General features: G+C 34.4%; 1 protein-coding gene across 1 annotated transcript in view; it reads right to left on the bottom strand.

Moving 5' to 3' along the window:
- Nucleotides 1–26,498, bottom strand: part of SPEF2 (sperm flagellar 2) — a 76,836-nt gene that overhangs the window by 14,251 nt on the left and 36,087 nt on the right. Inside the window, exons 21-29 of the mRNA XM_057364667.1 lie at nucleotides 24,214–24,351; nucleotides 21,674–21,837; nucleotides 20,597–20,774; nucleotides 19,650–19,809; nucleotides 17,577–17,678; nucleotides 15,834–15,972; nucleotides 14,436–14,677; nucleotides 2,831–2,937; nucleotides 958–1,140 (exon numbers count right to left, since the gene is read on the bottom strand). Coding sequence (XP_057220650.1) covers nucleotides 958–1,140; nucleotides 2,831–2,937; nucleotides 14,436–14,677; nucleotides 15,834–15,972; nucleotides 17,577–17,678; nucleotides 19,650–19,809; nucleotides 20,597–20,774; nucleotides 21,674–21,837; nucleotides 24,214–24,351 — 1,413 coding nt within the window. The remainder of the gene's footprint in view (nucleotides 1–957; nucleotides 1,141–2,830; nucleotides 2,938–14,435; nucleotides 14,678–15,833; nucleotides 15,973–17,576; nucleotides 17,679–19,649; nucleotides 19,810–20,596; nucleotides 20,775–21,673; nucleotides 21,838–24,213; nucleotides 24,352–26,498) is intronic.

Here is a 26,498-nt window from a genome sequence, read left to right as displayed (position 1 = left end):
CAAAGAAATTCTGAAAATGACAGGCCTCTGGAACAACACAGCCTTTATTTCTTTCTTTTAGRAAAAAAAAAMAAACCTCTAGGTGAGTGGAAAAGAAATTGCAATAAAGGTCCTATGAGATTTATTCAAAACAATTGAAAATTGTTTGAAAATTACATTCAGTATCACCAAACAAATAAACAAGCTGGCAGGACTGTAGACCTTCTGTCCACACACACACACATAAATATGTGTATCTATAGACACTTATATGTACACATATAGGATACTTACAGCTAGTATGAACTGAGAGTCAACTAGCAGTCATTCTAGGTATGATTAAGAATGCAAAGTAAAAGTAAGTGAAAATGAGCAGAATCTTGCTAAAAGGACAAAAATGTATTAATAACAGTCTTTCATTAAACTTCCTCCCTGAAAAACCTCATTGAACTCTGTGACAATTCAAACAGAAGTTGTCTTCGGAGAAAAGATAAAAAAATTTATAATTTCCCATGTATTAAAGGTCTGAGCAATAAGCCTAACTTGAGAAAATTCTTTATTGGAAAAAAAAAATCTAGATATATTTAATTAAAGTGCAGCTGATGAGATGAAACTAAAATCCTTATTTTTGGATGRAGCAAATTCACTATCTTATTCAGTGTCAAAAAAATTAATAATCATCAAAGTGCACRCAGAATGGTTTCTTTAAAACAGAAAGGATTTATGCTTGAAATTCATTTATGGGGAAGTAGGAAAACCAAGTAAAAAATTAGTTTAATTAGCCTGATTTGTGGAAMTTAGGACAAGATAGGTATTAGGCCATCAATTTCTTGAAAACACTTTTCACTAGAAAGTGCCCTCAAATCCAAAGCACTTAAAATTCTGACTGAGTTTCTTAAGGCAAATAAACCAAACAACATATCATTCAACTCAGAGAGTTTAACAAAGCAAAACTTGATTGAAAGGATAAATTATAACCTCCAGATACTGTTCCAGTGTAATAAAGCCTGATCTGGTGACATCAACAGTCTTGAAGGCATGCAGCGTTTTGAGGAGCTGTGTCACAGATGGCACTGGCCAAGGCTGTGCTACTGCCAGCAAGAATCTGCGCCAGTCAGTAAATTCGGAGCTCACTGTGAATGGAGATGCCAGATTTTCTAACTGTAAAACCAAAATAATAAATATTGTCAAACACATGTGCACAAACATACTCTTTCAATATCCTGTGTATCCTTAGATTTTTCCCAGGCTAGGATGGACAAGGTTTTGCAGTGAAATTTCATATTTCTATACAGGGCATGTATGACTAAATGAAACAGGACATGAGCCACAGTGTGTCAACTGGGATGTGCAGTTGATACCTCTCTAAAACCAYACCCTGGCTCCCCAAATAGGCATCTATATCTAACCTGCCCATGAGCTATCATTCCTTAGAAGATGCTAACCCTTGAACCATGATCTGTTGTATAGGAGTACCAAGGATTGAACTGACAATTTAGCACCATGATCACAAAATCCAGTAARTCCTCGGTCCTGCACCTTGGCCTTGTTACTCTTACAGGTGTCCACCAACTAGCTTTTCCCTGCTSCAGCATTATTTTGGCTAGAAAAAAGCCAAGGTAGAAAAGCTGCTTTGCAGCTTGYTTCATGTGTCTTTGTACCAGGGAAGGTGTCCAAGTATTCAGCAGAGAACAGAACACACACAAAATCTCCTGACAGAGCCCCACAGAGGCTGTGTCTGAGAGGGAGAACCACATCAGCCCAGAGCATTTCTGCACTCCTGCACCTCTGCACTGCCTTCTGCCCCGCACCCACATCTCCTCTTCAAGGGAAGTGCCTGTGTTGCTCCAGACTGCAGTTTGAGAGGAAGCAATGTGTTCACAGGAAGAAGGGCCTGGGCCAGCACAGAGTGAGACAATTTGGTGACATTGTAGATATCCTCTGTCCTAACACTGGCCACAAAAACCCTGTTTATTATTAATTGAAAATTTATTTGAGATTCTTTTAAGTCACACAGTGGTGAAATGGTGAGCTTAGCTCAGGATAGGTTGTGCAAAATAAATGTGTACCTTAGCTTATGTTTCATTAATCTCCTTTTGTAAGTAAGTTCCTGCTTATACAATAAATTTTAAAGTCTCATTTAAAATGGTTCTTATAAAGAAAGAAAATTCTATTATTAAAATAAAGATAGGATTTATAAGCACTAAAAGTTCTCAAAGAATACAGAACATGAGATACATGCACATGTGGTCTCTTAATAGACAATATTTGACTGATAGCTTTCCCTGTATAATTAATTTCCTGTGCTAAGATTAGGATTTTATATACTCAYGATGACAGATGTGACTAGTTTTCACTAAACTCACTGGAAATGCACCATTTTAAACTTAAAAACATTTTACTCATGCAGTCCATCTGTGTGAAGAACATCTGAATAAAGCTGTTTCCTTCATGTGAAATGTAGTTAAAATCTTAATGTGACTCATGGTTTACTATCAGAAATAGTTATCAAAACACCATATTCTTACCAGCAACATGTGAAAGAAAAAATTAATTCAGTATGGAAGATTTGGAAAGACTAAATTCTAAGTTTTCATGCTCCTAAATTTGAAAACCTTGGATGATCTTTTAAGGACTGATACAATTTGAAAATTATAACAAAGTACAGTCCTGAAAAACTTCCTGGCATAGTAACTTTCATAATCCTTCTCTAGAGAAACAGAAGAATTTTAAAGAAACACTGTTAATGTCCTATAATAGTTACAATCTTCATCTTATCCTAATAAGGACAATACTGCATCTTCTACACAAACCAATACTCCAGTTGAAGAGAAAATAGGGGTTAACTTACATCTGTAAGTGTTAAGTTTGTCCATGCATCAGAAAAGCAATTTATTCCAAGGTTCAGTTTAACCAAGCCACCGAGAGTTTCAACAAATAATTTCTTTTGTAGAAAACCTAATAAAAAATCAATATAAAAATGTTTAGCATTTTAAACAAACTTCTTCTGTAAAAAAAAAAATCTATCTTTTAATTTTAATGGCCATATGGAAGTTATTTATTTTCCTATTATGCACTATTGATAAGGCTAATATCTTCCAAATTAAATAAAATTTCCCCATTTAAAATAACTCATATGTGATCTATCTAACAGCAAAATTTCAACTATTTCAGTGCACTGCAATTCTTTTGATATTGTCCTGATCTGCATTCAGATCACTAATCAATCCTCACATGGTCTGCACTGACAGTTAATGAGCAGTTCACAAACACCAATCACACCAAGTTCTGTGTATTGAATACCTTTGCTTCTACTCTGCTCTATTTTGATCAATTATAAATCTAACTCCACTCTTTAAAGCAAGTGATTGTTAGAGAACAGGGTGAAAATCACACACTGTTGTCTGCTGAACTCTGAGACAAAATGTAACTGTTTAGAAAGCTTTTTAAAACACCTAGGTGGGAGTTTAAAATAGCCCCATTAGTTTTATTTTAAAGAAATCCTAAGAAAAATAAGTAAGAGCAACAAGTCCTACTTGTTTTTTAAGCAGCAATRGATTTTCTTAAGAGCAAACAGAAACGTCAAACTTCATGTATGGCATTAAAACACAAAATTATGTATAAAATAAATTTCACAGACAGGTACGAGCATTTTCTTTCAGAAATGGACTTTGTTGGCTCAGTGAGGGTTCACTGCAAAACCTCTGTATTAACAACAGAAAATGTGAAATACATTTAAAGTTTTGTCAAGAGACAAAGCTGATTTTTGGTCAGGTTGTGATCAATTCCACAGTATTAAAACAGGAAGTTTTCATTCCTTAATTAATATTCCTTAATTTAATTCATTCCTTAATTTCATAAATTACCTTTAATAGCGAACACCAACAGTGAAATACTGGAAAGACTTACTTATTTTTTYCCTTTTTCCAGTCAAACTTCTGGTCCTTTTGAAAATGAATGAGCTGTGCACATTCTATGGCTAATACACCTTTTTGTTTGAAGTGAAACAGTGAAATGAAATTTGAGTTTATGAAAAAGACATGTGGTAGGAATATTAAGAATGTGTTTGAATATTAATTTAATTGTGTCAGTATTCAAAATCAAACTGTCAATTTGATTTAATAGTCTGCATCTCTGTAGACCTGTTTACTTCCAATCAGGAAAACCAGGATTTATACCCTCAGCACATCTTAATACAACAGAGAAACCGTACCCAGGAAAGAATACAAATAAAAGCTTGGGGGGAAGAGGGCAAAAATAGATTGGGAAGCACAATGTCTGTTGGGACAGAAAGAAGAAAGGGAGAAACACCTGGACTTGAAGCCTTAGTATCCTCCATAAATTTCAGCATCATTACTGGGACACTTCATGTAAGATTCAATAAACCAGGTAACATTTCAGTGGCTCATGGCAAAAATAAGCTGTAGTCCATCAAGACGCCAATGAACAATAAAAACAAAACTGAGAAAATGTTTACATCTTCTTTGCAGTCTTACATTTTCTAGTGCTTTAACAAGAAGTACCCAGCTATGATAATTTTAAATTCATTTTTTTGTTAAACATTTTCTTTTCCACTTCTGATCACTGGCAAACTAACTTCTTTCTGTCACATTATCTTATGTTTTAAACAGTTTAATTCCTACTATGATTTCCCCATATGACAATAAAAATATAGTTCCTGTATTTTTTTATGAGTTTCTTACTTCCTGAGATGAAATTTAATTTTTTCTGCACAAAATTCTGAAAGGATACTAATATCTTGAGATCATTTTTGTGAGGCTGTGACTTCAGAAACATACATAAAAAAATATTTGAGGCATTTAAAGAACTTTCATCAAAACTAATGTTTGAAATGAGATTAAACAATTGCAATCTAAAACTCTACTCAAAGTTTACATTAACTATATCATTGTTTATATTAACTACAGAATTGCTGATGTGCTGTAGGGCAATTTCTTTTACTTTACTACCTCCTCCTAAAACATCTGACATGTGACAACTCCAAAGTTATAGTAGTTCAAAATCCTCAAATGGACTGTGACTCAATTCCTCCCACTGACATATGTAGGAGGAATGAGGAAGTCTCAGAGAGACAGAGGAAATCCCTCACAAGCATGTAAAAAATACATTAAACACTTTCCTCACTGTGTTTTTTGATACTTTGTCCAGATTTAGAGGATTTGAGTGTGTATTACAGAGCACAGAACTGTTTTTGAGTATCTGATTATAATACCAAAGAAGAGGTGACTCATCATTTCAKTTCGAGGGCTGTCAGTGCTTCATAATCACGGAGAAACAGACGCTAAGAGTGGGCAGCTACACAGATGGCACCCAGGAAAGAACACTGGTGTCTGCAAATGGCACTCTGCAAGTGGTGAAAAAAATAAGTCCTCTAGGAAGGAAAAAAGGATAACAATTCCCAGAACTGGCTTTTTCCTCTTAGCAAGGCTCATTTCAAYACAGGTATGCTCTTTACAAAATCCTTTTGAAAGTCCAAAATAAAAGAAAACAAACCTGTAAGTTTTAGTTGAATAATGAAGGAGACTGAATAGAAATCAAATTATTAAATGTCTAGAAACATTTTTAATTAGAAGGAGTAGCAAGCATCTTGTAAAAAGAATCAGTATTCGTGAAGATTTTGAAAAACTGGAGAGATGGCCAGGATCAATAAGAAAGCTTTACCAGAAACAGATGAAAGTACTTTTTGGAAATAGACTGCACAAATTGATGCATTTATTACACTGCAGATAAAACAATTCAGGAACAGACTTCATGCACATTGGAGAAGAGGATTAGAATTCAAAGGGAACTTTAAAGATTGGATATAAAATCTAGAATAAAAGGACACTATCCAATAAGGATAAATGTCAAGTGCCCCACTGAGCTGAAATAATGAACTGATTAAACGCCATAATGGGAATCTTACTGCCAAAGTTAAAATATCTATGGAAAAGGCTCAAAGGATTATGGCAGATTACAATACCACCAGAAAGTACATTGGAAGCATTGGAATAATCTTTTTTTCTTTTTTTTTTTTTTTTTTTTTTCTAGATGGTAAGGCTTCTGCTATCATACCGTTTTGGAATCTGTAGATCAAGAAATTGATCTATGTAAATGTAAATGAAAAATGTAATGTCTACGTGAATTAAAATCTGCCCAAAAGAAAGCAGAAAGAATGTTCACAGGTTTAGAAAACAGGTCCTGAGAGATGAGGTTGAAAGAATTCTGCTGGTTTCACGTATGAAAGGAAGATGATGAGAAAACATGCCCCTGACCTGCATCATGGAAGTGACTAAATACAACTTTTTGGTTTTTCTTTTTGTTTTCACCTGTTGGATATTATTGGGATGCATTTTCAAACTTTTTCTAATCTCAATGTAACAAAAAATCTCAATTTGAGGGGGGAAAAAAAAACCTCTCTTGGTATTAAGTGATTTAAGAGAAAACCCTTAGAATTAGCAATTTAATGTATACTAAGCCACGTATCTAATGAAGTACCGTGTGAAATGTATACCCTGTTGCTTTTTAGGCAAAGTATATCTAAACTTTTTTTTTTTTTCTCTTGTCTGAGAAAGCACAAAATCAGATATTTCATATAACCTGCAATACTGCTCTCTTTTTCTGATGCCTACAGATTAAGTCTCCTGGAGTGGACTAGCATCCTTTAATGAGGTATTCCTTCAGAACTGACTCAATTTCTGACAAACTATTTACACCGAGAAGCATTTATATATACAGATAAATGTATAGGTGGGTGGGGGTGTGTGTGTGTGTGTGTGTGTGTGTGTGTGTGTGCGCGGCATAGCACAGAGCAGAGCTGTGCAACACAGTAGGGAATGGTATGGGCCACTGTGAATCTTCTGCGACTGAACACATTTCATGTTGAAAATAGAGAGTCAATCTTTATCTAGATGAGCGTCGATTCAAAAGTGAAAGACGTCATATTAATTTTTCCCAAATTATCTCTAGTACATCTTCATTTGCTGTTTGAGATACCAAGATGGATCTTTAATGATTCAATTTTAGCTATCTTTTGATGTAAATCATTGCTATTTCCTTGATGGTAGAAAGATACACTGCTGGTATGCCTTACCCTTTGAAATTATGAAGTACAAACATGCATTTAGAATATGTAAAATTAGGAAAACATATATTCTCTGACCTATATTCATTCTCAGATCCTAGATTAAAAAACAARATACAGCATTCTTACTACAACCCTCACAAATATTCTTACAGGGAAAAAAAWGTAGTTCAAGCTGTGAAGTATATTAGTCATTTCCTGTCTGTAAGAGTACTTGTTATGGGAAGACTAATTTCTGCAATTAACAATCAGCAATGGAAAAAMTGTTCTGTCTCTCCAGGGAAGCCTTCAGAAGGCCCAGTCTGAGAAAGATCATATTAAAGTTTATCTAGTTTGCACATTGCATCAGTATCCCTGTATAGGGACAGCCAGATTTAGCAATAGCACAGTGTCTTCTGAAAGAATTTTCCACTCTACCCAATGTTATGGAGCTCACACTCTTCAACAGCTGCTTAGCAGAAGCTGTACCTGGTGAAGCAGAACTGGCAACTTCCATGCAGGTATCCCAGGCACAACCTGCACTACTCTGCTCTGTGTTTATAAATTCAAGTTTGAAGTCATCAGTGCCAGAACAAAAATTATGAAGGCTTTACCCCAAATCCACATAATTTTTATGACATAGTACACAAAATATTATTCCCCTTTCATCATCATATTTTAACTAAGACTATTTCATTAGCCACATTTTTGGAAACGGCTGATTTCTCTCTATTTTCTGATGTTYCAAATCTTTCTTCTCTTTCCCTCTGTCACCGACTTCTCTGTTATTAGAAGAATTACTCCTGTTTTTAAGTTGCTTCAGTGATCTTATGGCTATAACTTAAAAAGAAACAGCTAAATGTAAAATACTTTTTATTTCAGGAATATCAATTGTGTATTTTCTTTTTTTGTCCATATTTGTCTTGTTAATTGTGACTGTGACTTGAAATGTTTGGCCATGAAAGAGAAAAAGGAAAGAAGATCTACTCTTAAATCATTTGAAGACTACCCAGGATTCTTGTAAGAAATGGTCAGTTTTGACTTTCGACTATTAGAAGTTTGTCAGAGTATTGAGCCCATGAAGTCCAGCAGCATCAATGCTATTTTTGAAACAGAAAAGAGCAAAGTTAGGAAGTGGAATTCAGAACGGTCTTTTTGGCAAAACATCTCCAGAAAATACTGCTGAAGTCACAAACTTACTACAGTGTCTGTTATGCTTGGCATTAGCAGAATATTAACTTGGAGCAAGTTAAAAAACCTGACACAGAATGCCGAAGATGTATATGTATTAGTTGACATGATCTCCTTAAAATGTATTTACTGCAAACGATTTTTTTACTGCTTTCAGAATGAGGAACTGTAAAGCATACTTAATGTTTTGAGATTTTTCTCTTTTCTCAAATTTTTCTGAGGACGCTCCTTCTTGTATTTTGTGGGACCAAATCCCATAAACTGTCATTTTTGAAAATTTCACTTCTAGATCTCATTTCTCTCCAACTTTTAGCCAGAAATTGAATGATACTTTTAGTAAACCATTGCCAAAATGTTAAGACAGAAACAAAAGAAAGCAATCAAATAAATACAAGAAATTGCATGCAGAACAGAGGCAATAAATCTAGAAATCTATTTGTTCACTGGGAAATAACAAAAGTAATACCCTGCAAATGACCTAAAATATGACTCTCCACCCTCCTTATTCTGATGTGTACGTCAAGAGGCAAAATTAATGACTACATTAAGATAATCATACAGAGAAATGCCATTTTTGGTGGTTTAAAAGGTCTTGAGAAAAAGTTTTTGATGCCACTCTTTTCTATTTTAGAAGGAGCAGATTTATACATATACAATTTGTGAGAACTGTTTGTTGCCATTGTTGTAAAAAGCAACAGTTTGTTCCATTCTATTCTAAGCATACTAAAAGCCCATAATATTAAAAAAAAGAAGTTACAAACATGCAGTTTAAATACATTTCCAGTGTGACTGATTCTTGTAAAGAGATTTTAATCTGAGGTAGTAGTTGTGGTTAAAATGGACAGCAAAATTAATTATCACAGGTTTTTTTGACACATGCCCAGGTACCTTACTCAGAGCTGAAAAGAGGAGGAGAAATACTCTTAACACAAAGTAAAGATTAAAAATTTTCATCAGGCAGACACAAAACCACAAGGAGTAAGGTAAAAAAGAGGGGAAGGATTGTATTACTGGACCTGCAACTTCAGAAGTAAAAAGAGTGTAAGGGACAAAAACATTTATATACCTCTATAGTCCCTACAGCTTCTTTAGATGTCTGGAAATCTGTGGAAATTTGCTGGTCATTAGAGAAGTAGGGATCAGAGCCGACCTGTGATCCACTATCAGGGTTAATATTCCATGTAAGATGGACCTTCATTGTTACCAAGATCTTTTCAATTCACATGGAGAAACTGGGAACACAGGAATAGGTGGGATCTGTAGCAGTGGTACCATGGAAATACAGGATACAAAAGGAAGACACCTTGTACTACTTATGAAGCAGCTTCTTCACATAAAGTTATAAAATGAAATCCAGAAAACTATTGCAGAAAAAGCTACCCTAAATAGAACTGTTTTTCATTAAAATCACCTTAAAAGGCAGTATCATTCCCTGATATACATGGTGACTGGCAAGCCTTTATATGTTTCAATAAGCAGTGCAGAAACTTCGTAAACAAATGCAAAAAACTTAACTAGTGAAGAAATTAAGATTATGACACTAGTGAAACTGAAAGCAGAAAAAAAACCATTTTAAAATGAGCATTTATGAATGACAACTGTGTAAGTTTACACTACATGTGAACCATGACTGTGACATTTTAAACAAAACCTGTGGCATTTAAATAAAGAGCAATTACCTTGCCTCAGTTACAAGGCAGATATACAAAACAGACTATTTCTTAATGATACACCAGTCAGTAGAGTATTTTAAAATAGGCACCATGTAGAAACATATCCCTAAGCGGATGAAGTAGTAAATCTCTTTTAATGATTCAGATTATAAATTTACAAAGGCAACAAAATATGAAGAGATTGTAAACTCCTACTAGAGATGAGAATTATGTTAACATTTATTCCSTCACCATCAATTTTTACCAAAACATTTGAAGAGATTCATATTCCCTTCTCTTCTCACTGAGAAAAATGTTTCCATAGCAATTTCTGACTAGAGGTTTGGATAATGATCCATTGCAAGTTACACACCAGACTCTGCTGCAATTTTATAAGGATGAATGAGTTAAATAAACCCTAGGTTGAATTATATTCTTTTAACATTAGTACTCTAAAAGATAGTAATATGGAGACTTTCACTCTTAGATGAAAAAGACAGGAGTCTCAAAAACGTGATACTTTCCATTCAAATTATTGAGAGACTCCTCACTCCCTGCAGGTCAATTTCATGGTAAATATTTAYATCATTTATTCAATAATTATTACTGATGCTGCTATATGTGTAATCTTGACTAAATAGTGAGGATTGCTATTTTAAACCTAGAATAGTCGACAGTAAGACATTTTTGTTGCTGCACAGATTCAGTGAGGTGAGAGGTCCTCTGTCTCGCTGACTGAAATCTTAAAATTAGATATCTATATTCAAATGCACAGAAACATATACAAATGTGTTAAATACATTCCATACAAGTAATTAGATACACAGATTTATAAGGACCTGGACAAATAGTAACAAATTTCTGAAATTAAATAACATACATGACTTAATAAGAGACATAACAGGAAGTGTAAAGGAAACTATCAGTAGAATTAGTAAGTTTTTGTCTAGTAACAGGTACTTCCTGTGTTCACAAACTTACAAACTTTATTTCCAAGTCTTAAAAAATCTTATTGATGATAAATGAATGGGATTTATCCCACTGATATCCCAAGTCTTTTAAAATGTAAGTTAGAACTGATGAACCTATTTCTATGCTCACATCTGAACTTCAATCTCCATTTGCATAGAAATCAGGCAATTACTRTTCTAAGACCTTGAATTATTTCTACAAAAGTGCTCGGGGAAATAAAGCATAATGCATATACATTATCCAGGGTCATCATATAATTCTGACTCAATAAAATATTCTATTRAAAAGCTGGCATTTCAGCTGAACTACATGCACACTTTAATATACCTGCCTGTTCCAAATCTAACAATACAGCAAAATTCAATTGTTAGGTCCACAATTTGAAAACAAATAGCAATGCAATATGTTCATAGGCTGTCCTTCATGTTTACATCTTAGTAGACTATTTAACAGTTTTATAAATAAGTATGGTACAATTTTTTTTTTGTTATTTGATACAGAATTTTTTTTAACCTGACATCTATCTCTAATAAAYAATAATAATTAAACTGGAATGGGTCATAAGGATCACAGCTGTGAAAAAATTAATACATTTTAAAATCCTCTTTTGTGATTCAGTCATAAGATGGAGAACAAACTTGGGAGAGAATTCACTTTGATCTGCTTGGTAATTCAAAACCACACCCAAATTGCATTCTCTGAAACAGCTTCAGAAGAAAATTGAGACATTCCATATGGGTGCTAATTGACATGACAAGAGGTGTGGTCATAGAAGATCACAGTGCTGAAGGGAATCAAAGGGCATGAGAGTTAACAGTTTAATTTTGTGGATAAGAAAAGCACACCCTCAAAAAGACTGTAAGAGAGAAAATTTTAAAAGTGAATGTTAGTAGCTCTATTTCAGACTTGTCACAGCTCTTAGGAAAAGCATTCCCAAGGTAACATATTAGAGCACTGTTAAAAATCTGACCAGAAAGTTAGTGACCTTAATTAGTGGAGACTCATGTTGAGTTTGGATAATAATAAAATAAAAAATAAATTTCCTTCTCAAATGAAACACTGTCAGTAGGTAGGAAAGTCCAGCATAGGCTGTTTTTGAGTCCATTGGTGTTTGGGATGGAGAATAATGTGCTTCCATGGAGAACCAACTGTGCAGGATAGTAAAAGTTGTCTGTGAAGAATCGGCAGTTCTTTAAAACTTTAGATTCCTAGGAAACACAAAACTGTTTCATAAGAATTCTTTCATGAACATCAAACATTTTTAAAGTATACTGGCACTCCCACTTTTAGCTTTAATTTTGGCAATTTGTTAAACATATCTTGATAATACTTCCTTTTGACATTTATCAACCTTGTGAGAAACCTGTTTAAATGTTAATTCCTTCTAATATAATCACCCTTCCATTGTTACTCTTCGTTTCCTTGCATTTCTAAGTAAAAATCTGCTTCATTTACCCTCCATGATGCTCTAGAAAAGACTAATATCTGATTTTCAGAACAGCTTTAAGAAATTTGCTGTTCTCTACTACTTGTGTTCTACTACAAGGAGATCGGTAGGCTTACTCTATTTAGACTTGCCCAATTGCCTGTGCTCCATGTGCTTGTTTATGTGGATTTCCACTGTGAATGCTGAGAGATCTGCTAGGGTGGGTAAGAATAAAAAAAAGAAAATTAGATGTTCAGCAGCAAATCTAGATCTGTTTGGAKGTTCTCCAAGGTAGGGGTTGTTTGTTTCTTTTTGATATCTCCTTTAGAGATGCAGTTCAATGGTTTCACTGCCATTATGGTGGGTGCTTTAGTGTTTTTCTCTCTTTTTGTTCAGTGAGAGACTAACTACTGAGATRTGTACTTTCTGTTGAGCATTCTATTGAATAAGAGGAGACAGAAGACTATGAAAAATTTTCCYGATGTTTTAGGAAAGAAAAGAGTCTATAATGAAGATAAGTGGTTGCCTTAGGAAATCTAGGGTGTGATTTATGCTGTCTTTAAAAAGTGCAAGAGAATGGAAGTATTTTAAAGATGACTTGCACAGCTTGTGCTTTTCATCCYGCTTCAGCTATGCAAAGAATGTATCTTAACACTCACCAAACAGAAGAGAAATGCATTGCTTTTGGGACCTTATTTTAAACAATAGTTCTTTCCCATTGTCTCAGAAAACAAGCAACAGCATTGTTTTACTGTCTTATGACTATTAAGCCAAGAAATTTCCTTTTTTGCATAGCCATAAAAGTCATGTTGGGTCAATTTAGTGAATRTAATACTATTGAAATGGAAATATTGTAGAATGATAAAGATTTCAGTTGTTTTCTTGCTAATTATTACAAATTTGCAAAGAAAATAAAGTTCTCTCTTAAATGTCCAAAGAATATTACAGTTTGTAATACAGTTTATAACAAACAAAATTCTTTAAATATCTTAATGATGAATGATCTGAAACAAAAAAAAAACCTTATAAGTGGAGCTATCAGTCAAACTGGTATCTGTGTTTCACTTCTAYAGCATGATTTCGAACATACAGCTTTTTAGTTTCATGTGGCATTACATATGCAATACTATCTGCAGAATTAGTCTCTACAGAAGATTTTGAAATGCTTACACACACTCCTACACTAGAGAAAAGATGATATGCATCTCTCTAAGGGAAAGTTGTAAACATCTTTTTGCTGAAAATGGTTTTATATGCAAAAGGAAATTGGAATTGCTCTATAAATATGCATGAAAAGCATTTCTGAATAAAGAATTAAACTCAACTTCATTGTGCCTTTGTGGCCTTATTACACTGGAAGAGTTAGATCTTAAATTGTAAGCACTTGTATAAATATTGTATTTCACAATCTTAGTGGCAATAATACTAAAATTKTAATTATAATATGAAACATTAGTAGTAATGAAACACTCTGCAAATACATGTGTAACTACTTCCATCTCAGTTTAAARCTGCCTTACTTAAATTACTTTGTAACATTTATACAGTCTTAAGAAGTTTCGCAAGCCTTTTTAGGCATCCTAAGCCTAAAGTTCCCATAATTAGAGGGTAGACACACAATAAATGAACATTCAAAGGAAAAAAAAATATATCTGAGTTGATGCTTGCAAATTACCCAAACAAGAGGTACACATTGACTTGAAGAATACAATGGTTAATAGTTTTAATATATCCTATGTAACAGTTTCATGAAACTACTGGTCTTTTTAAAATTGTGTTTTATGTAAAATAAKGTAGCCTGAATATTCACTGATTTCTCAATTAGTAAACAAGACTTGCATCTTTAAGCAAAGCAAGCATAATACATATTGTATTAAAAGACTATTACAGACACACCTCCTAGAGGAATACTAAACACGTGGTCTGAATGATAAAAAGCCCACAGCAAAGCCATTAAAAGGTTTCAACGGGCCTAGTATTTCACATTTTCAATATTCTCCACTGCGACTTTACTTTCCTATGAGCATGAACTTTAGCTGTAGGGCAATATTTAACAATATAGATGACTAATGGTTAGCAGCTCCCAGTTACTCTAGATTTTAAGTAGGTAACCAACAGTCCTTCAGGAGTCAAAATGAACAAAATTTCTTACCTTTAGGTGCCAGCTGTAGAAACTGGTTATGAAGTGTATTAAGTTGTGAAATAGTTAGAATATTACTTCCAGAGGTTTCTAGGCGTTGAAATTCTGGTGGAGGAACAGGGGGAGGAGGAGGATCAGGAAACACTTTTATATCACCATTGATGAAGAAATCTGTGTCTTCTAAAATAATTTCATATTGGATTTTGCTAGAACTCTCAACATGATGCCGTGCAACCTCTATCAGTTTTTCAACACTGAAAGTGTAAAAGCAGAAAACCATGAGTGCTTATGACACATGTAGCTTTAAATTTTAACGTGCTTACGCTTTTAAAGCTTTCCTAAAGTAAGAATTAYAAACCCTCAGTGCAAATTCTGTAATTACCAAAACCATTAAGTCTACTCCTCCTCTGGCTGCTAGGAATCTTTTGACTGTGGTCAGAAATTTCTATAAAGTCAGATCTAAGACATAGAAGAAACTTGAGGGAAAACATGAAAGTACTTTCTAGGCTAGCACAATGGAGAGACATAAGAACTCCTGTTTCAAGTTAATGAGTACAATTTATACAGCTAAAGAAAAAAGCTGTCTGGAATATTCAACTAGACATAGGTTTGGCTTGGAGTGTCAACTCAAAAGATACAATATTCTGTAAATACTGTGTCTTTGTTAGCACTTGTCAGGGGAGCAAATAAACCTGGTTGGAAGGAAGTGGATTTGCCTTGAGCTACTGTCTGTTAAACCCTTCACTTCCAACATTAAAATCTCTTTTCTTGGTCATGTCCTGACATGGATCAAGTAACACTGTCCTAGGTAGAATTCAAAAGTTAGCATAGGCCAGAAACACTTTGCAAAGGGCAAAGTGACCCCTTTCCTTTAGAGAAGAAAAGCCCTTTAGTGACATGGACATTAGCCATTCTGTGCCATACCTAATGCTAYAGTGATCCCAAGTACATTTTACTTACTAGGACAGAAAAATTGTAGGGGAGAACTTTTTTTTAGTGGTCCTTGAAAAAATTATGAGAAATATAATACATGGTGATAAGAACAATAGGTAGAATTTTCCAGTGCATATGAAAAACAGGAAAGAAAATAATTCCACATTCTTAAGTGACATAAGCTAGTGAAATGATACAGAGCCTTCTACCAAATGGAATAACTGATTGTCTGCTCATGAATCTGCTAAACSTGTAGTCTAGAAATATAGTAGAATTGATAATTACCGCTACCACCAAAACCTTTTAATCAGCTAAGAAATGAGTTATTAGCAATCAGGTTTTTAAGATAAAATTAAACAAAATTATTATTTTCTACATTTGTTTCCCAAATTACTTCTGTCTACATAAACAACTATATTTACTACAATAGTCTAGGTTTAAAAAAGAAAAATCCTATTTAAAATTGATATACATTACCTGGCTACTTCTGCCAAGAAGATGGATCCAAGCCACTTTTCCATATCTTTATAAGCCTCTTCTGCTTTAAATTTTAGATCCTCAACAAATGCTAAAGCCTTTTCTTTTATAAGTTCTAGTCGAGATGTTGTGGCTGCCTCTGTTTAAACGACAATGTCATAATGAATAAAATTTATAAAACTTGAGGCTAGTTCTCGATCTAAGCACCTCAAGTTCAGCATATTTAACTGTTTTTAGTTAAAAGTAGCTTAGAGGATACTTTGTGCCTGGCCAGGCACCTTTCTGTAGTAGAGTTAAGGCTCCTTTAAACGTGGCTTCTCTGCATGTTCTTTGAGCAGCTGCTATCAGTATGTTATAGAGGTAAATGTATGAGAACGTTTGTCTCCCTGCATTTTCAGAAGTAGTACTGCACTGATAGAGCTGCTTGCTTAAGACTAACAAAATAAAAGGCAAGGTACATTGATGCAACAGAGAAACTGGACATGAAATCAGYGTTAAAAACTTAGCAATGATACACAGCTAGTGACATTGCTAGACTCAATGTATCTTTATAATCAAAACCGCAAGTTACCAAAAGGTAACTGGATAACAAAGCTGCAAGCGAAACTGATTCTCAAACACMAGCTATGTGTCTGTGCAAATAGGAAATACAGCTCCATATGTTCAGCCTTCCTTAGGTTCTTGGCTTTTTTTCTTACAAGGTGAAAATTAAGCATGGTCGAGAAAAAAAACCCACGTTAATGAATCACTAAAATTCATCTTCATGCCATTAGGATCTTCAAAGTTATTACTATTCTTCTCATTACCCCAAAATCTTAGAATATTTATTCTTAAAATGCTTTTGTATTAAACCATGCTGAAAGGTGTAGGTTCATTTTGTCTGATTGGATCTAAAGAAGTCWTATGAGTTTGTGGTTTGGTCAATAACTGCTTTTTGCCCTCTGTCTTTCATAGTACTTATTATATTATTATATAATTATACAATTGTAGCCCAGCAAAGAGGTAACATAAGATGATGGGCTTGCCAGCTGTTGCCAAATAGAATCTATAAAAGCTGGGTTCTATTTTTCCTTTAGTGACAAAACAGTCTTTTTTCTAGTCTAAACCTATTAAAAAATTTCAAACCATTTTCAATTTGGGACTTCCTTTTTTTCAGACATCTACTTTTGGCTGAAATGAACCATTTGGTTTGGAAGTTACTGGGTAAGACAGACAAAGAGATGGACTGAACAATGAGCAGGTTTTGGAAGAGTCAGTCCAGAAAGTAGTTTTGAAGAATAAACAAAATCTAGATCCTGCTACTTGAATCCCATGTCGCTTGAAGAAGAGGGAATAAGAGAAAACAATGAAATACACAACTGCCAACAAATTCTTCCCCAGAACAAAACATTTCAAATACTGAATCCAATTCAATTGAATATTGAAGTGTGAATAACAACTTACATGAAACCCATTCTCTCAGGATGAATATTTGTTTAGTCATGACAAATTAAATTAGATGAAATGAAACAGAAGACAAAAAGAATGAAAATCACATTTYTACGTTAAGTATATTTACTACAGAATTACTGATGATTACCAAACTAAAAAAGTTTCCTGATTTTGCCAGACACAACTCTCTCTCCTTTTCTTTTGTCTTATCCATCCATTTTCTCTAGTGTTTCTGGTTAATATTGACTAGTACACTAATTAAATTAGGAATAACAATCATCCACCAATGTGAGTAACCAAACAGCAACATACCCTCATGTTTCAAGGCACTGAAATATTCTTGCTTTATTTTAAGTGCCACTTCTCGTTTTCTCACTTCCTCTGGGTCTTCAGGAACTACACTGGCTTTTCCTCCTGCAAGAAAAGAGACCTCTCAGTCTTTGACTTCACTGGTAAATCTCCATATCAAGAAAAATTACACTTTACCTTACTTGAYGTGACCATTTATGAGAGCAAAAAGGTGGGTACTCAGCTGACAAATGTGATTTAAATCTCCAAGTCATGCTAAGGTTAACATTGCATAAAAATATTCCAGCATATATAACTGAATTAAAGTTTGTTAAAYAACATCCTAAAATGTATTTCTGAATGGAACATCATGACTAAGTGTGCCTCTGTTTTGATTGTAGATGGTTAGAATGTCCTGTTTGACTTTAATATCTACAGTTTATCACAAATAAATGTATTTTGAAAAATACATGTTTCTTCTGGAATAAATTCAACAAATATAGTAAAAATGTTATGGTAGTAGTTACCATCAAAGCAGTGATAAGAACTACGCTATTAAAAAAGAATTTGAAAACAAAAAAGAGATCTCTTATTTCATGCCTCTTCAAACTTGCATTTCCAGTTTGTTTTAACTTACTTATTTATGAACAGATATTGTAAAGGGATTTTATCATGTTTTTGGAGATTGCGTGAAATTCTGTAGCCACACCACTTTGACTATTACTTAAAAATAAGAAAATACTTGTAATTGTTTTATACTAGAAGAAATGCAGATGGAGACATCACAAAAAAAATGATGACATGTGCATGATACAAAATGTCAACATAAAACAAATGGTCAATTCTAGAAGTGATAAAACTACATGTTGTAAGTTATATTACCCTGTTACTAGCCCATAGCCCTATCCTAAGGAGTTCTGTGTTACAGCARCATTACAGTAATACTGTATTTTACATGAAATCAAAGTAATTTTACAAAATTTGTAACTGAAGTTACAAATCCATCAGTTTATACTTCATTTTCTACTGGAAAGAATGCACTGCTGAATTCTGGTTGCAGTTCGGGTTTTGTGTTTTCAGTTAAGTAATCTTGTACCAGGTCTGAACAAACATTGACTTCCAAGAAGCAATCCAGAAACTCCAACCTAGCCACTTGACATACAACTGCCAAGCTGATGAAATTTTTAGCATAGAACTTTTCTTGAAGTCTGAAAGTCGCTATTCTTGTGGCTGAATTGAGATGCTAAACTAAGTCTAAGGTTCCCTGGGGCTCACAACTGGCTAAGTATTTGCAAGGCTATGCTTTTGTTCAATCTATATGGGCAGAAATAACCAGAGAGAGAGAACTGAGCAAACAGCGCAAATAAAATGTCTGKCAAAGAAAAAAAGCCAACTGTGTTATGCAATTACAGCTTTCTCATTTGGAAATGGAGTGCCCCAATTCCAGGCTAGAACCTCTCTCTTGCTATGCGGAATGTCTTTAAAAAAAGATACAAAGGTTTAGGCTGCACTCCTCACTTCCTAATGAAGTTATGGCATATTGCAGAAAAAAGGTGAACACCATATAAACTACTACCTGCACAAGGAAATTGTGGAAAAATGTATAAACATTGTGGTCTTGTATATCATAATCTCTTCCAGCACACTRTCTGCTTCTCTCTTGCAAATAATCTTGTATTTTCACCTGGTGGGACAGGTTCTTACGAGGCCTATGTGCAAGACCTACYTCAATAGGAGTCTTAGCACTTACAGCTGTCAAATAGGCAGAATTTAATAAAATGTTATTTAATTTGATAATCTAATTCTAATTGTTCCATTCCAATAGAGAACATGAAGAAAAAATAATGTTTACTTGCCATTTAGAATGTTTATTCCTACATATAATGACTATACACGTTTAAATAAATGCAATTGACATTCAAAAGCCTTTCCCCTCCTTTATCACTACCAACTTTTCACACTGATGTCACATTTGACATTTTAAAAAAAGAATATAATCCAAATTAAATGTCTTGGGTTACTCATTTCTGTATTGCTCATGTATTTATATTTCAGTAATTTCAAGCACTGCTAAAACAAAGCCTGCATTTTAAGTACCTTTTTTTTTGTTAGATGCTTTGGAAGAATCCTTTTTGGCACCTTTTTTATCTTTCCCAGTCGCTTTGCCTGGTTGTTTCTTTGCAGCTTTYGAATTTATCTCTTGTAGCTGACGTTCTTGTTCTTCCTCCATTTCTCTAGCCTCTAATTCAGCAGTTACCTTGACACCACAGTCACACATAGTACAGTACATAGCATCAGCTCTGTGCAACTACTGTTTTAAATAGCCTATACTTGCTGAAAGTACTTGATGATAAGTAGACACATAAAAAAAACCCCAAAATAGATATTTTAACTAATTGATTAAACTATGATTATTTATCAAAAATAAAATTCTGCAGCAAAAATGCAGGTTAGAGACGTRTTGGGTTTAATTCTTGCAGCAATTACCTGTGCTTGAGATAAATGTTAGAAATTAAAGAATCAACAATATAAAAAGCAAGCCTAGCTTGATACGATAAGGATACAGAAATTAATTAGTTTTAAATGATCAAAGAGAAAACAAAAATCGAACCTAGAAATCAACCATTTAAAAAGCTCACCTAATTTACTTTTAGCTACATAGAAAAAAAAATGTAACCATAGGTTCTGAACTTTTGGAAGGTTTGAGCAAACACTGCATCACAGGATTAAATTTGTACATCTACCTGAACTTCAATTGAGGGATAAGAGAAGAGTTGATAATGGAAGAACAAGATATATAGAAGCAAAATTTCAAATACTTCTCTCAGTAACAGAATGAAAGGCTCAGTTAGAAATATGGAGGGCCTGATACTCCAGATTCCAACATTCTCCTCACAGAACTACATATTCAATGGAAATATCAGCAATGGAGCAAGACACATGAAATTGACATACACAGTGCAAAGATGATGTGTCTAGGCTGCCTACTGAATGGGGGATTTTGTACAATCCAGAAATGCTTAGGCAAATACAACATGCCTTACCATATCTGATACTGCTGTTACTGCTGCTTGCCATGTATCAATAATAAGATTTTCATCAGACCTATAAGTGACCACTTCATATTCAGAATGCTTATCCTTAGCACTCCCCCGCACATTTCCACTGTATTCTGACTCAGCATTACTTGGTGAAGGTGGTTTCCAAGAAACTAGAGGAATCCTCAAAAATAAAACATAAGGAATCATTTACATGCCTCTTTATAAAAATGTTAATAACTACATTGGAAATATGCTGACAKAATGAAAATGCAATTTTCAAAACTTGCAATAGCAAGAGAAAAGGGAGGAACTGTCCCTTTTCTGTCCCCACCAGATTAGGTGTGTGTCTGACAATAAAACTGTCCACTTTCAGAGTAACAGCTCAGAAATAGTAACAGMGAGACAAAACTATGTCAAAATGACTGTGTGATCTGCTGAGGAGCTCCACATATAAGCAGTTAGAAGCAGTTTCACTACTCAGACAATTTCTAAATGCWTTGTAACTAATGCATTTTGGTTAAAAAAGCAGGTGTTATTACTGATGASATTTTCTATAGTGTGAAAATACCAGGTGGTATCCCTTATCTTTTAACATAGCATTCAGTTCTGTGCATCTTTGTAGGGTGCTTTCATTTACATTTGTTATTACGYAACAATTAATTATATTTACGTTTATGTAACATTTATAACATGCAATTAAATTTATTGGCACAAATTTGAATCCTGCTAATGTTCCACWATAATACTTCAACTTAATTACATGAGGACTGTGCTGGAAACTATCAACAACCATGCAGGAAACATTTCTGTAATAGCAGATTTCCTTCTAATGCAGCTTTTAAAATGTTTTGTAATTCAGAGATGGATTAGTGAATATGATACAGGTAAATCAGTAAAACATTAGGGATAAATGTAATCTCTAAAATTATTTAAGATTTATCTGTGACTGTAATCCCTGGTTAAAGAATTTTTATTTCTCCATCCTTTGAAATATACACATACATATAATTCCATATACACCAAAAAATTACCAATGTATTRTATTTTTCATATTTGCATAATTTTATAATGCATTTCTACCTTCTTGATTCATCTTCATCTTCCTTCTGCTCTCCATTAATAATATCTAAYAATGGGAKTCTAGTAAAAACTAGGTTCTCTTCTTCTGTTGTGATTTTTCCTTCCATTGTCCTATAATAGTCCTGAAGAAGTTTCTTTGTATCTTGGAAACGATCCACTTCAGCCTCAAGAAAAAAGGACAAAGACATTGCAACTCAAAATAGGACAAAACAAATTTTTGTTATCACACATTTGTAGCAGCAATTTTAAATCCTAAGAGTTTGAGGGACAGCAAGAAATTTTAAAATGTTTTAAAATATACACTATAGTCAAAATCTACTTCTGCTTGCATCTACAATGTATTCATATTGTCATTTCTAAGCAGCAATAAGAATCTTAATCATTAAAACAGGAAAAATTATTTACGATAAATAATGTTCAATGCATTAAATTTAATTACAATATATTTTGATGTATATATATTCATATAGTAGCAAGTATATTAGTGACAACAAATAAAAATGGATCTTCTTRTTCAAAAGAAATAATAATTTAAAAGCATAAAATAAATAGGGTATATGGCAAGAAAATTTTAGAAGTCATACAATTTTTCCTGACCTAGGAAATCAACAGACTTTATACACCAGGGTSTCTTGAAGATCTTCTTGTGTGAATCCTTGCAGAACAAATCAAGTAAGATTCAAGAAACATTTAACACCTGTCATATTTGATTTATTGATACAGCTTGGTGTTAGTTTCTAACTGACAAAACAGTCCTAAATAWTCATGGGAAAATGCACAAAACCACATTCACAAAACAAAGGATAAAACCTTTGTGGTGTAAACCAGCACATCCATAAGTTAAGGAGAAAATATCTTCTAGTATAACTGTGTACACAGAAACATGGAATGAAATCTGATAAACGGTCTTTATACAAATCTAGGTGTTTAGACAGTTATAGAGCCACCTGGGGAATTTATGTAACTTTCAACAGAAAAACCCACAAATGGAGAACTCAATACCAAAGATGCCTATTTTTGGCTGCTTCCAAAAAGAATAGTCATTATGCAAAGYTATAGTTATTATATTTTTAGTTCTGTAGTTTTAGGATTAATAATTCATTTATTTTGGGGAATAGGAACTAAGTAAAGAAATTATTAATATTTTTAATTAATTTCCTTTATGAAAACAGATGCTTATATATGATTATATGCTTTTGTAATTTTAAACCATTATCATGCATATCCACACAAGACAAATCAGATTAGATTTACAGTGGATATCCTTTGAATTCAATCATATACGCCCATGAAGTTGTCTTAGAACTAGGATTGCAAAGATTTAACTGAATATAAAAGGAGAATAATACAATATTTAAGCTYTGTAATATAACTTTAATTTGTCTCCTTTATGCATATAATACCAGATGGTTTTTTTTAAATATTCAGGACTATAAACACCCTATTTACAGGATCAGTGTGGTTCAGATAGTCAGCAGTTATTTGATATTTTGACCTCTCTCTTTAGTCAGTGGCCAGAAGTCTTTATTAAGGGCATTATTTAGAGTTWGAAAAGGAAGTTAACAACTTCCTTACTATAGCACTGACATTTTAAAGATTTTTCTTGAATTACCACAACATTTATATGAGATAAGAAAACAGTTCCCTTGTTTATTAAACATATAAAAATAACAAGAGAATTCAAAGACAGGAAGCCCACCCTGAACTGCTTAGGCCTGGCTTTTTCAGCTAAACCAGCACCACAAGGCATGTATTTAAAACACTGTTTTCATTGCCTTTTTTTAATTTGCCAAAATTTTCACAGAATGGTTACTTCAGTTTACAGAAAAGCCTGTTTAGTCTAGTCTACTCCAGCCCAGTTCTAAACCAAATGTATGCACCTGGAAGAGCAGTAACAGGGAAATCTTACTTTGCTGCAGGACTGAATGGACTCTTGAAAATGTTAAAGTTAAATATCTGAAAGTTGGGTCATATTTGAACAGGTTTTTTTCAAGAGCAAYAAATGACATTCTCAAAAACAACTTGCTTTTTGGGGTGTTATTTTGTTGGTCTGTAGGTAAAATTTCAAGCCATATTGCTGAAGTTRCAACTGAAATAAATTTGATATATAGAAAATACMATAATATCAAGTGTGTMTTCAACAGTAGTGGATGATACAATWCATAAATTAAAAGATRTCAACATGACTACAGAAGGATAAACAACAGTAACATTTCTGTCACAAAACTCAAGATAATTCATTAGTGTGATAAAATGGCAAAAAGTAGCAGTATGTAAGAGACATTGAAATTTTGGAGGGTTGAAAAACAACAAGAGTATTTTTCTTTAACTTTCCTGTCTGTCAAAGTTAAATGTATGGAACATTTACTTTTTGTCCTTTACCTTTCTAGAAAAATTCAGAAAAGACATGAACATTCACTTAACTGATTTTTATTCCTTCACATATTTGGAGCCAAMCATATGAAATTTCTCTGAAGCTTACTGTCCTCCAAATCTAATTCATTGTTCCCTTCCAATACAGACCCTGTACCAGTCCATACCTGCATAAGTGTAAAGAAATGGTTCATTACAAGCCCCCTACGATCTGGTAACCACTCTTCATTCATGATACCAGTACGCTCCTGTTCAGCTTCTTCCCTTCTGCTGTTACAGATATCCCAGAGAAGATCTCTAAGGTCCTAACGAAAAAAAATCAAATATGATAATTAAAGATAAAAAAAAAAAAAATTTTTGCTTATGTATTGTTTTTGGGGCTTTTTCTTTATTGCTACAAATACGAACACCTGGTCATGCCACATGCTCACAGAAKTCTGACAGAAAATTTCTTTACAATTGTGCCAGAGAGAAGAATACAAAGTTCTGAGTTCAATGTGCAGGCTGCCTTGATTYCCTCAGGCAGAGGTGATCTACCTAAACTAGAAAAATATGAGCCTATAAATAGCTAAGCTCTCAACTGCACCAGCAACTTTCCACTTCAATAGTTTGCTAATTAATACAAAAAGAATAGTACTCTAAGGGAAWGTGCAATATGAAAAATACAGAGAAAATTGTGTCAGATATATTTTTCAAGTGTTTTTCGAAATTGGTTAGCCTCCATGCCACTTTTCTCTGACATTCTTTTAATTAAGGGCTCTTCAGCTACTGAGTATATCAAACAGCAGCACTATGTGGCCCACTGACAGCCCTGGGGACCTACCAAGCATACAGCATTATGGATACCYTTTGTTCCCTAATGCCATCTCTGCCTGGAAAGAGTGTGTCAGGCCATGGGAGRAGRACAGTGYTGTGAAATAAAGTGCTGAGGTMKGGCAAGATGAGCTTTCTCTTTGGCTCCAAGCAGTCCTACCCTACCTGACCTGTTCTGGGACAGAAGAAAAGCTGTTCCRGACTACTAGCCCTGCTGTGAGGAGTTTAGGCTTCCAGTGAGGTGATCCCATATTCACTAGGTCTTGGTTGCACCCTAYCATGTCAGATTCTCTTTCTCTTCCCTGTCTAAAGACTTCACATAAATCCACTTGTCCCTGGTTGGACAAAAGCCACAGGGAAGTCCCTGGGCTATCTAACACATCCRTGATGGCTAGAAGGTAGCTAAGGTGCAAATACTCAACCAGATATTCATGGCGGTCCACACTGTAGAATACACATGTAAGGATAYGCTGCTGGATGAAAAACACACAAGCATAGCTCATCTATTGGCACTGGTGGGTTGACCTTGGCTGGCTGTCAGCTGTCCACCAAACTGCTCTATCACTCTCCTCACAGGAAAGGGGGAGAAAATATGATGGAAAAGCTCATGCATCAAGCTAATGATGAGGAGAATACAGCCATATATTACCATCACACACAAAATATACTTGATTTTGGGAAATTAATTTCATTTAATGCAAATCAATAACAGAGCAGAATATTGAGAAATAAAACAAAACTAAAACAACCTTTCCCTCACCCATTCTTCTTCCCAAGCTTAACTTCATTCCTGACTCTTCTACCTCCTACCTCCTAAATGGCACAGGAAAAATGGGGAATGGGTGATTACAATGAGTTCATCACATATTTTATCTGCCACTCCTTTCCCCTCACACCCTTTCCCTGCTCCAGAGTGAGGTTCCTCCCATGGAACACAGTCTTTCATGAATTTTTCCAATGCAGGTCCTTCCCATTGGCTGCAGTTCTTTGACAGTGYGGATCCTTTTTATGTGTGCAGCCCATCATGACTATACTGCTCCAGTGTGCACACTCCATRGGCCACAGCTCCTGCCAGGAATCTRCTCTGKTTRGGCTCTCCACAGGCTGATGTTCCTTCAGAGCATACTGCAGGGTGGAGATCTGCTTCCCTGTGGTCCTCCATGGGCTTCTGCAGAACAATCCCCATGGTCTTCTCCACAGGCTCCTGGGGAATCTCTGCTCTGTTGCCTAGAMCACCTCATCTTCCCCCTTTTTCACCATCACCTTTCACCACAGAGYTGCTTCTCACATATTCTCACTCCTCTCTCACAGCTGCCTTGGATTCCTTACAGAAGCAACCTCAGCAGACCCTTTGCTACAAAAAACTTTCACCCAATACCTGCTTAAGTGCAGGCTGGGGCTGAACCACAACATCAGGCTGAAGTCTTGGATGCCCTTTGGGCTTTGGACCTTTAAGGAATTTTTCATACATCACATAATGTGTGGGTTTTTACATTTCCCAGTTGATATCAGAGAAATTTGTTTTTCAGTTATTACAGCTGTCACTTTCCARTGTTTTAGAAAGGGCCCAGCTGAAATGACAGTGTTGAGCAGTCTGTGAGGTTGAGGAAAAACATGTTGAAGATTATCACTCTTTTAA

Source organism: Malurus melanocephalus, unplaced genomic scaffold (assembly GCF_030028575.1).
Source record: "Malurus melanocephalus ecotype Western Australia unplaced genomic scaffold, MMel_1.1 scaffold_41, whole genome shotgun sequence".
In the NCBI taxonomy this organism is placed as follows: domain Eukaryota; kingdom Metazoa; phylum Chordata; class Aves; order Passeriformes; family Maluridae; genus Malurus; species Malurus melanocephalus.
Note: the sequence above shows the minus strand (reverse complement) of the source record. Positions and strands in the feature narration are given on the sequence as shown.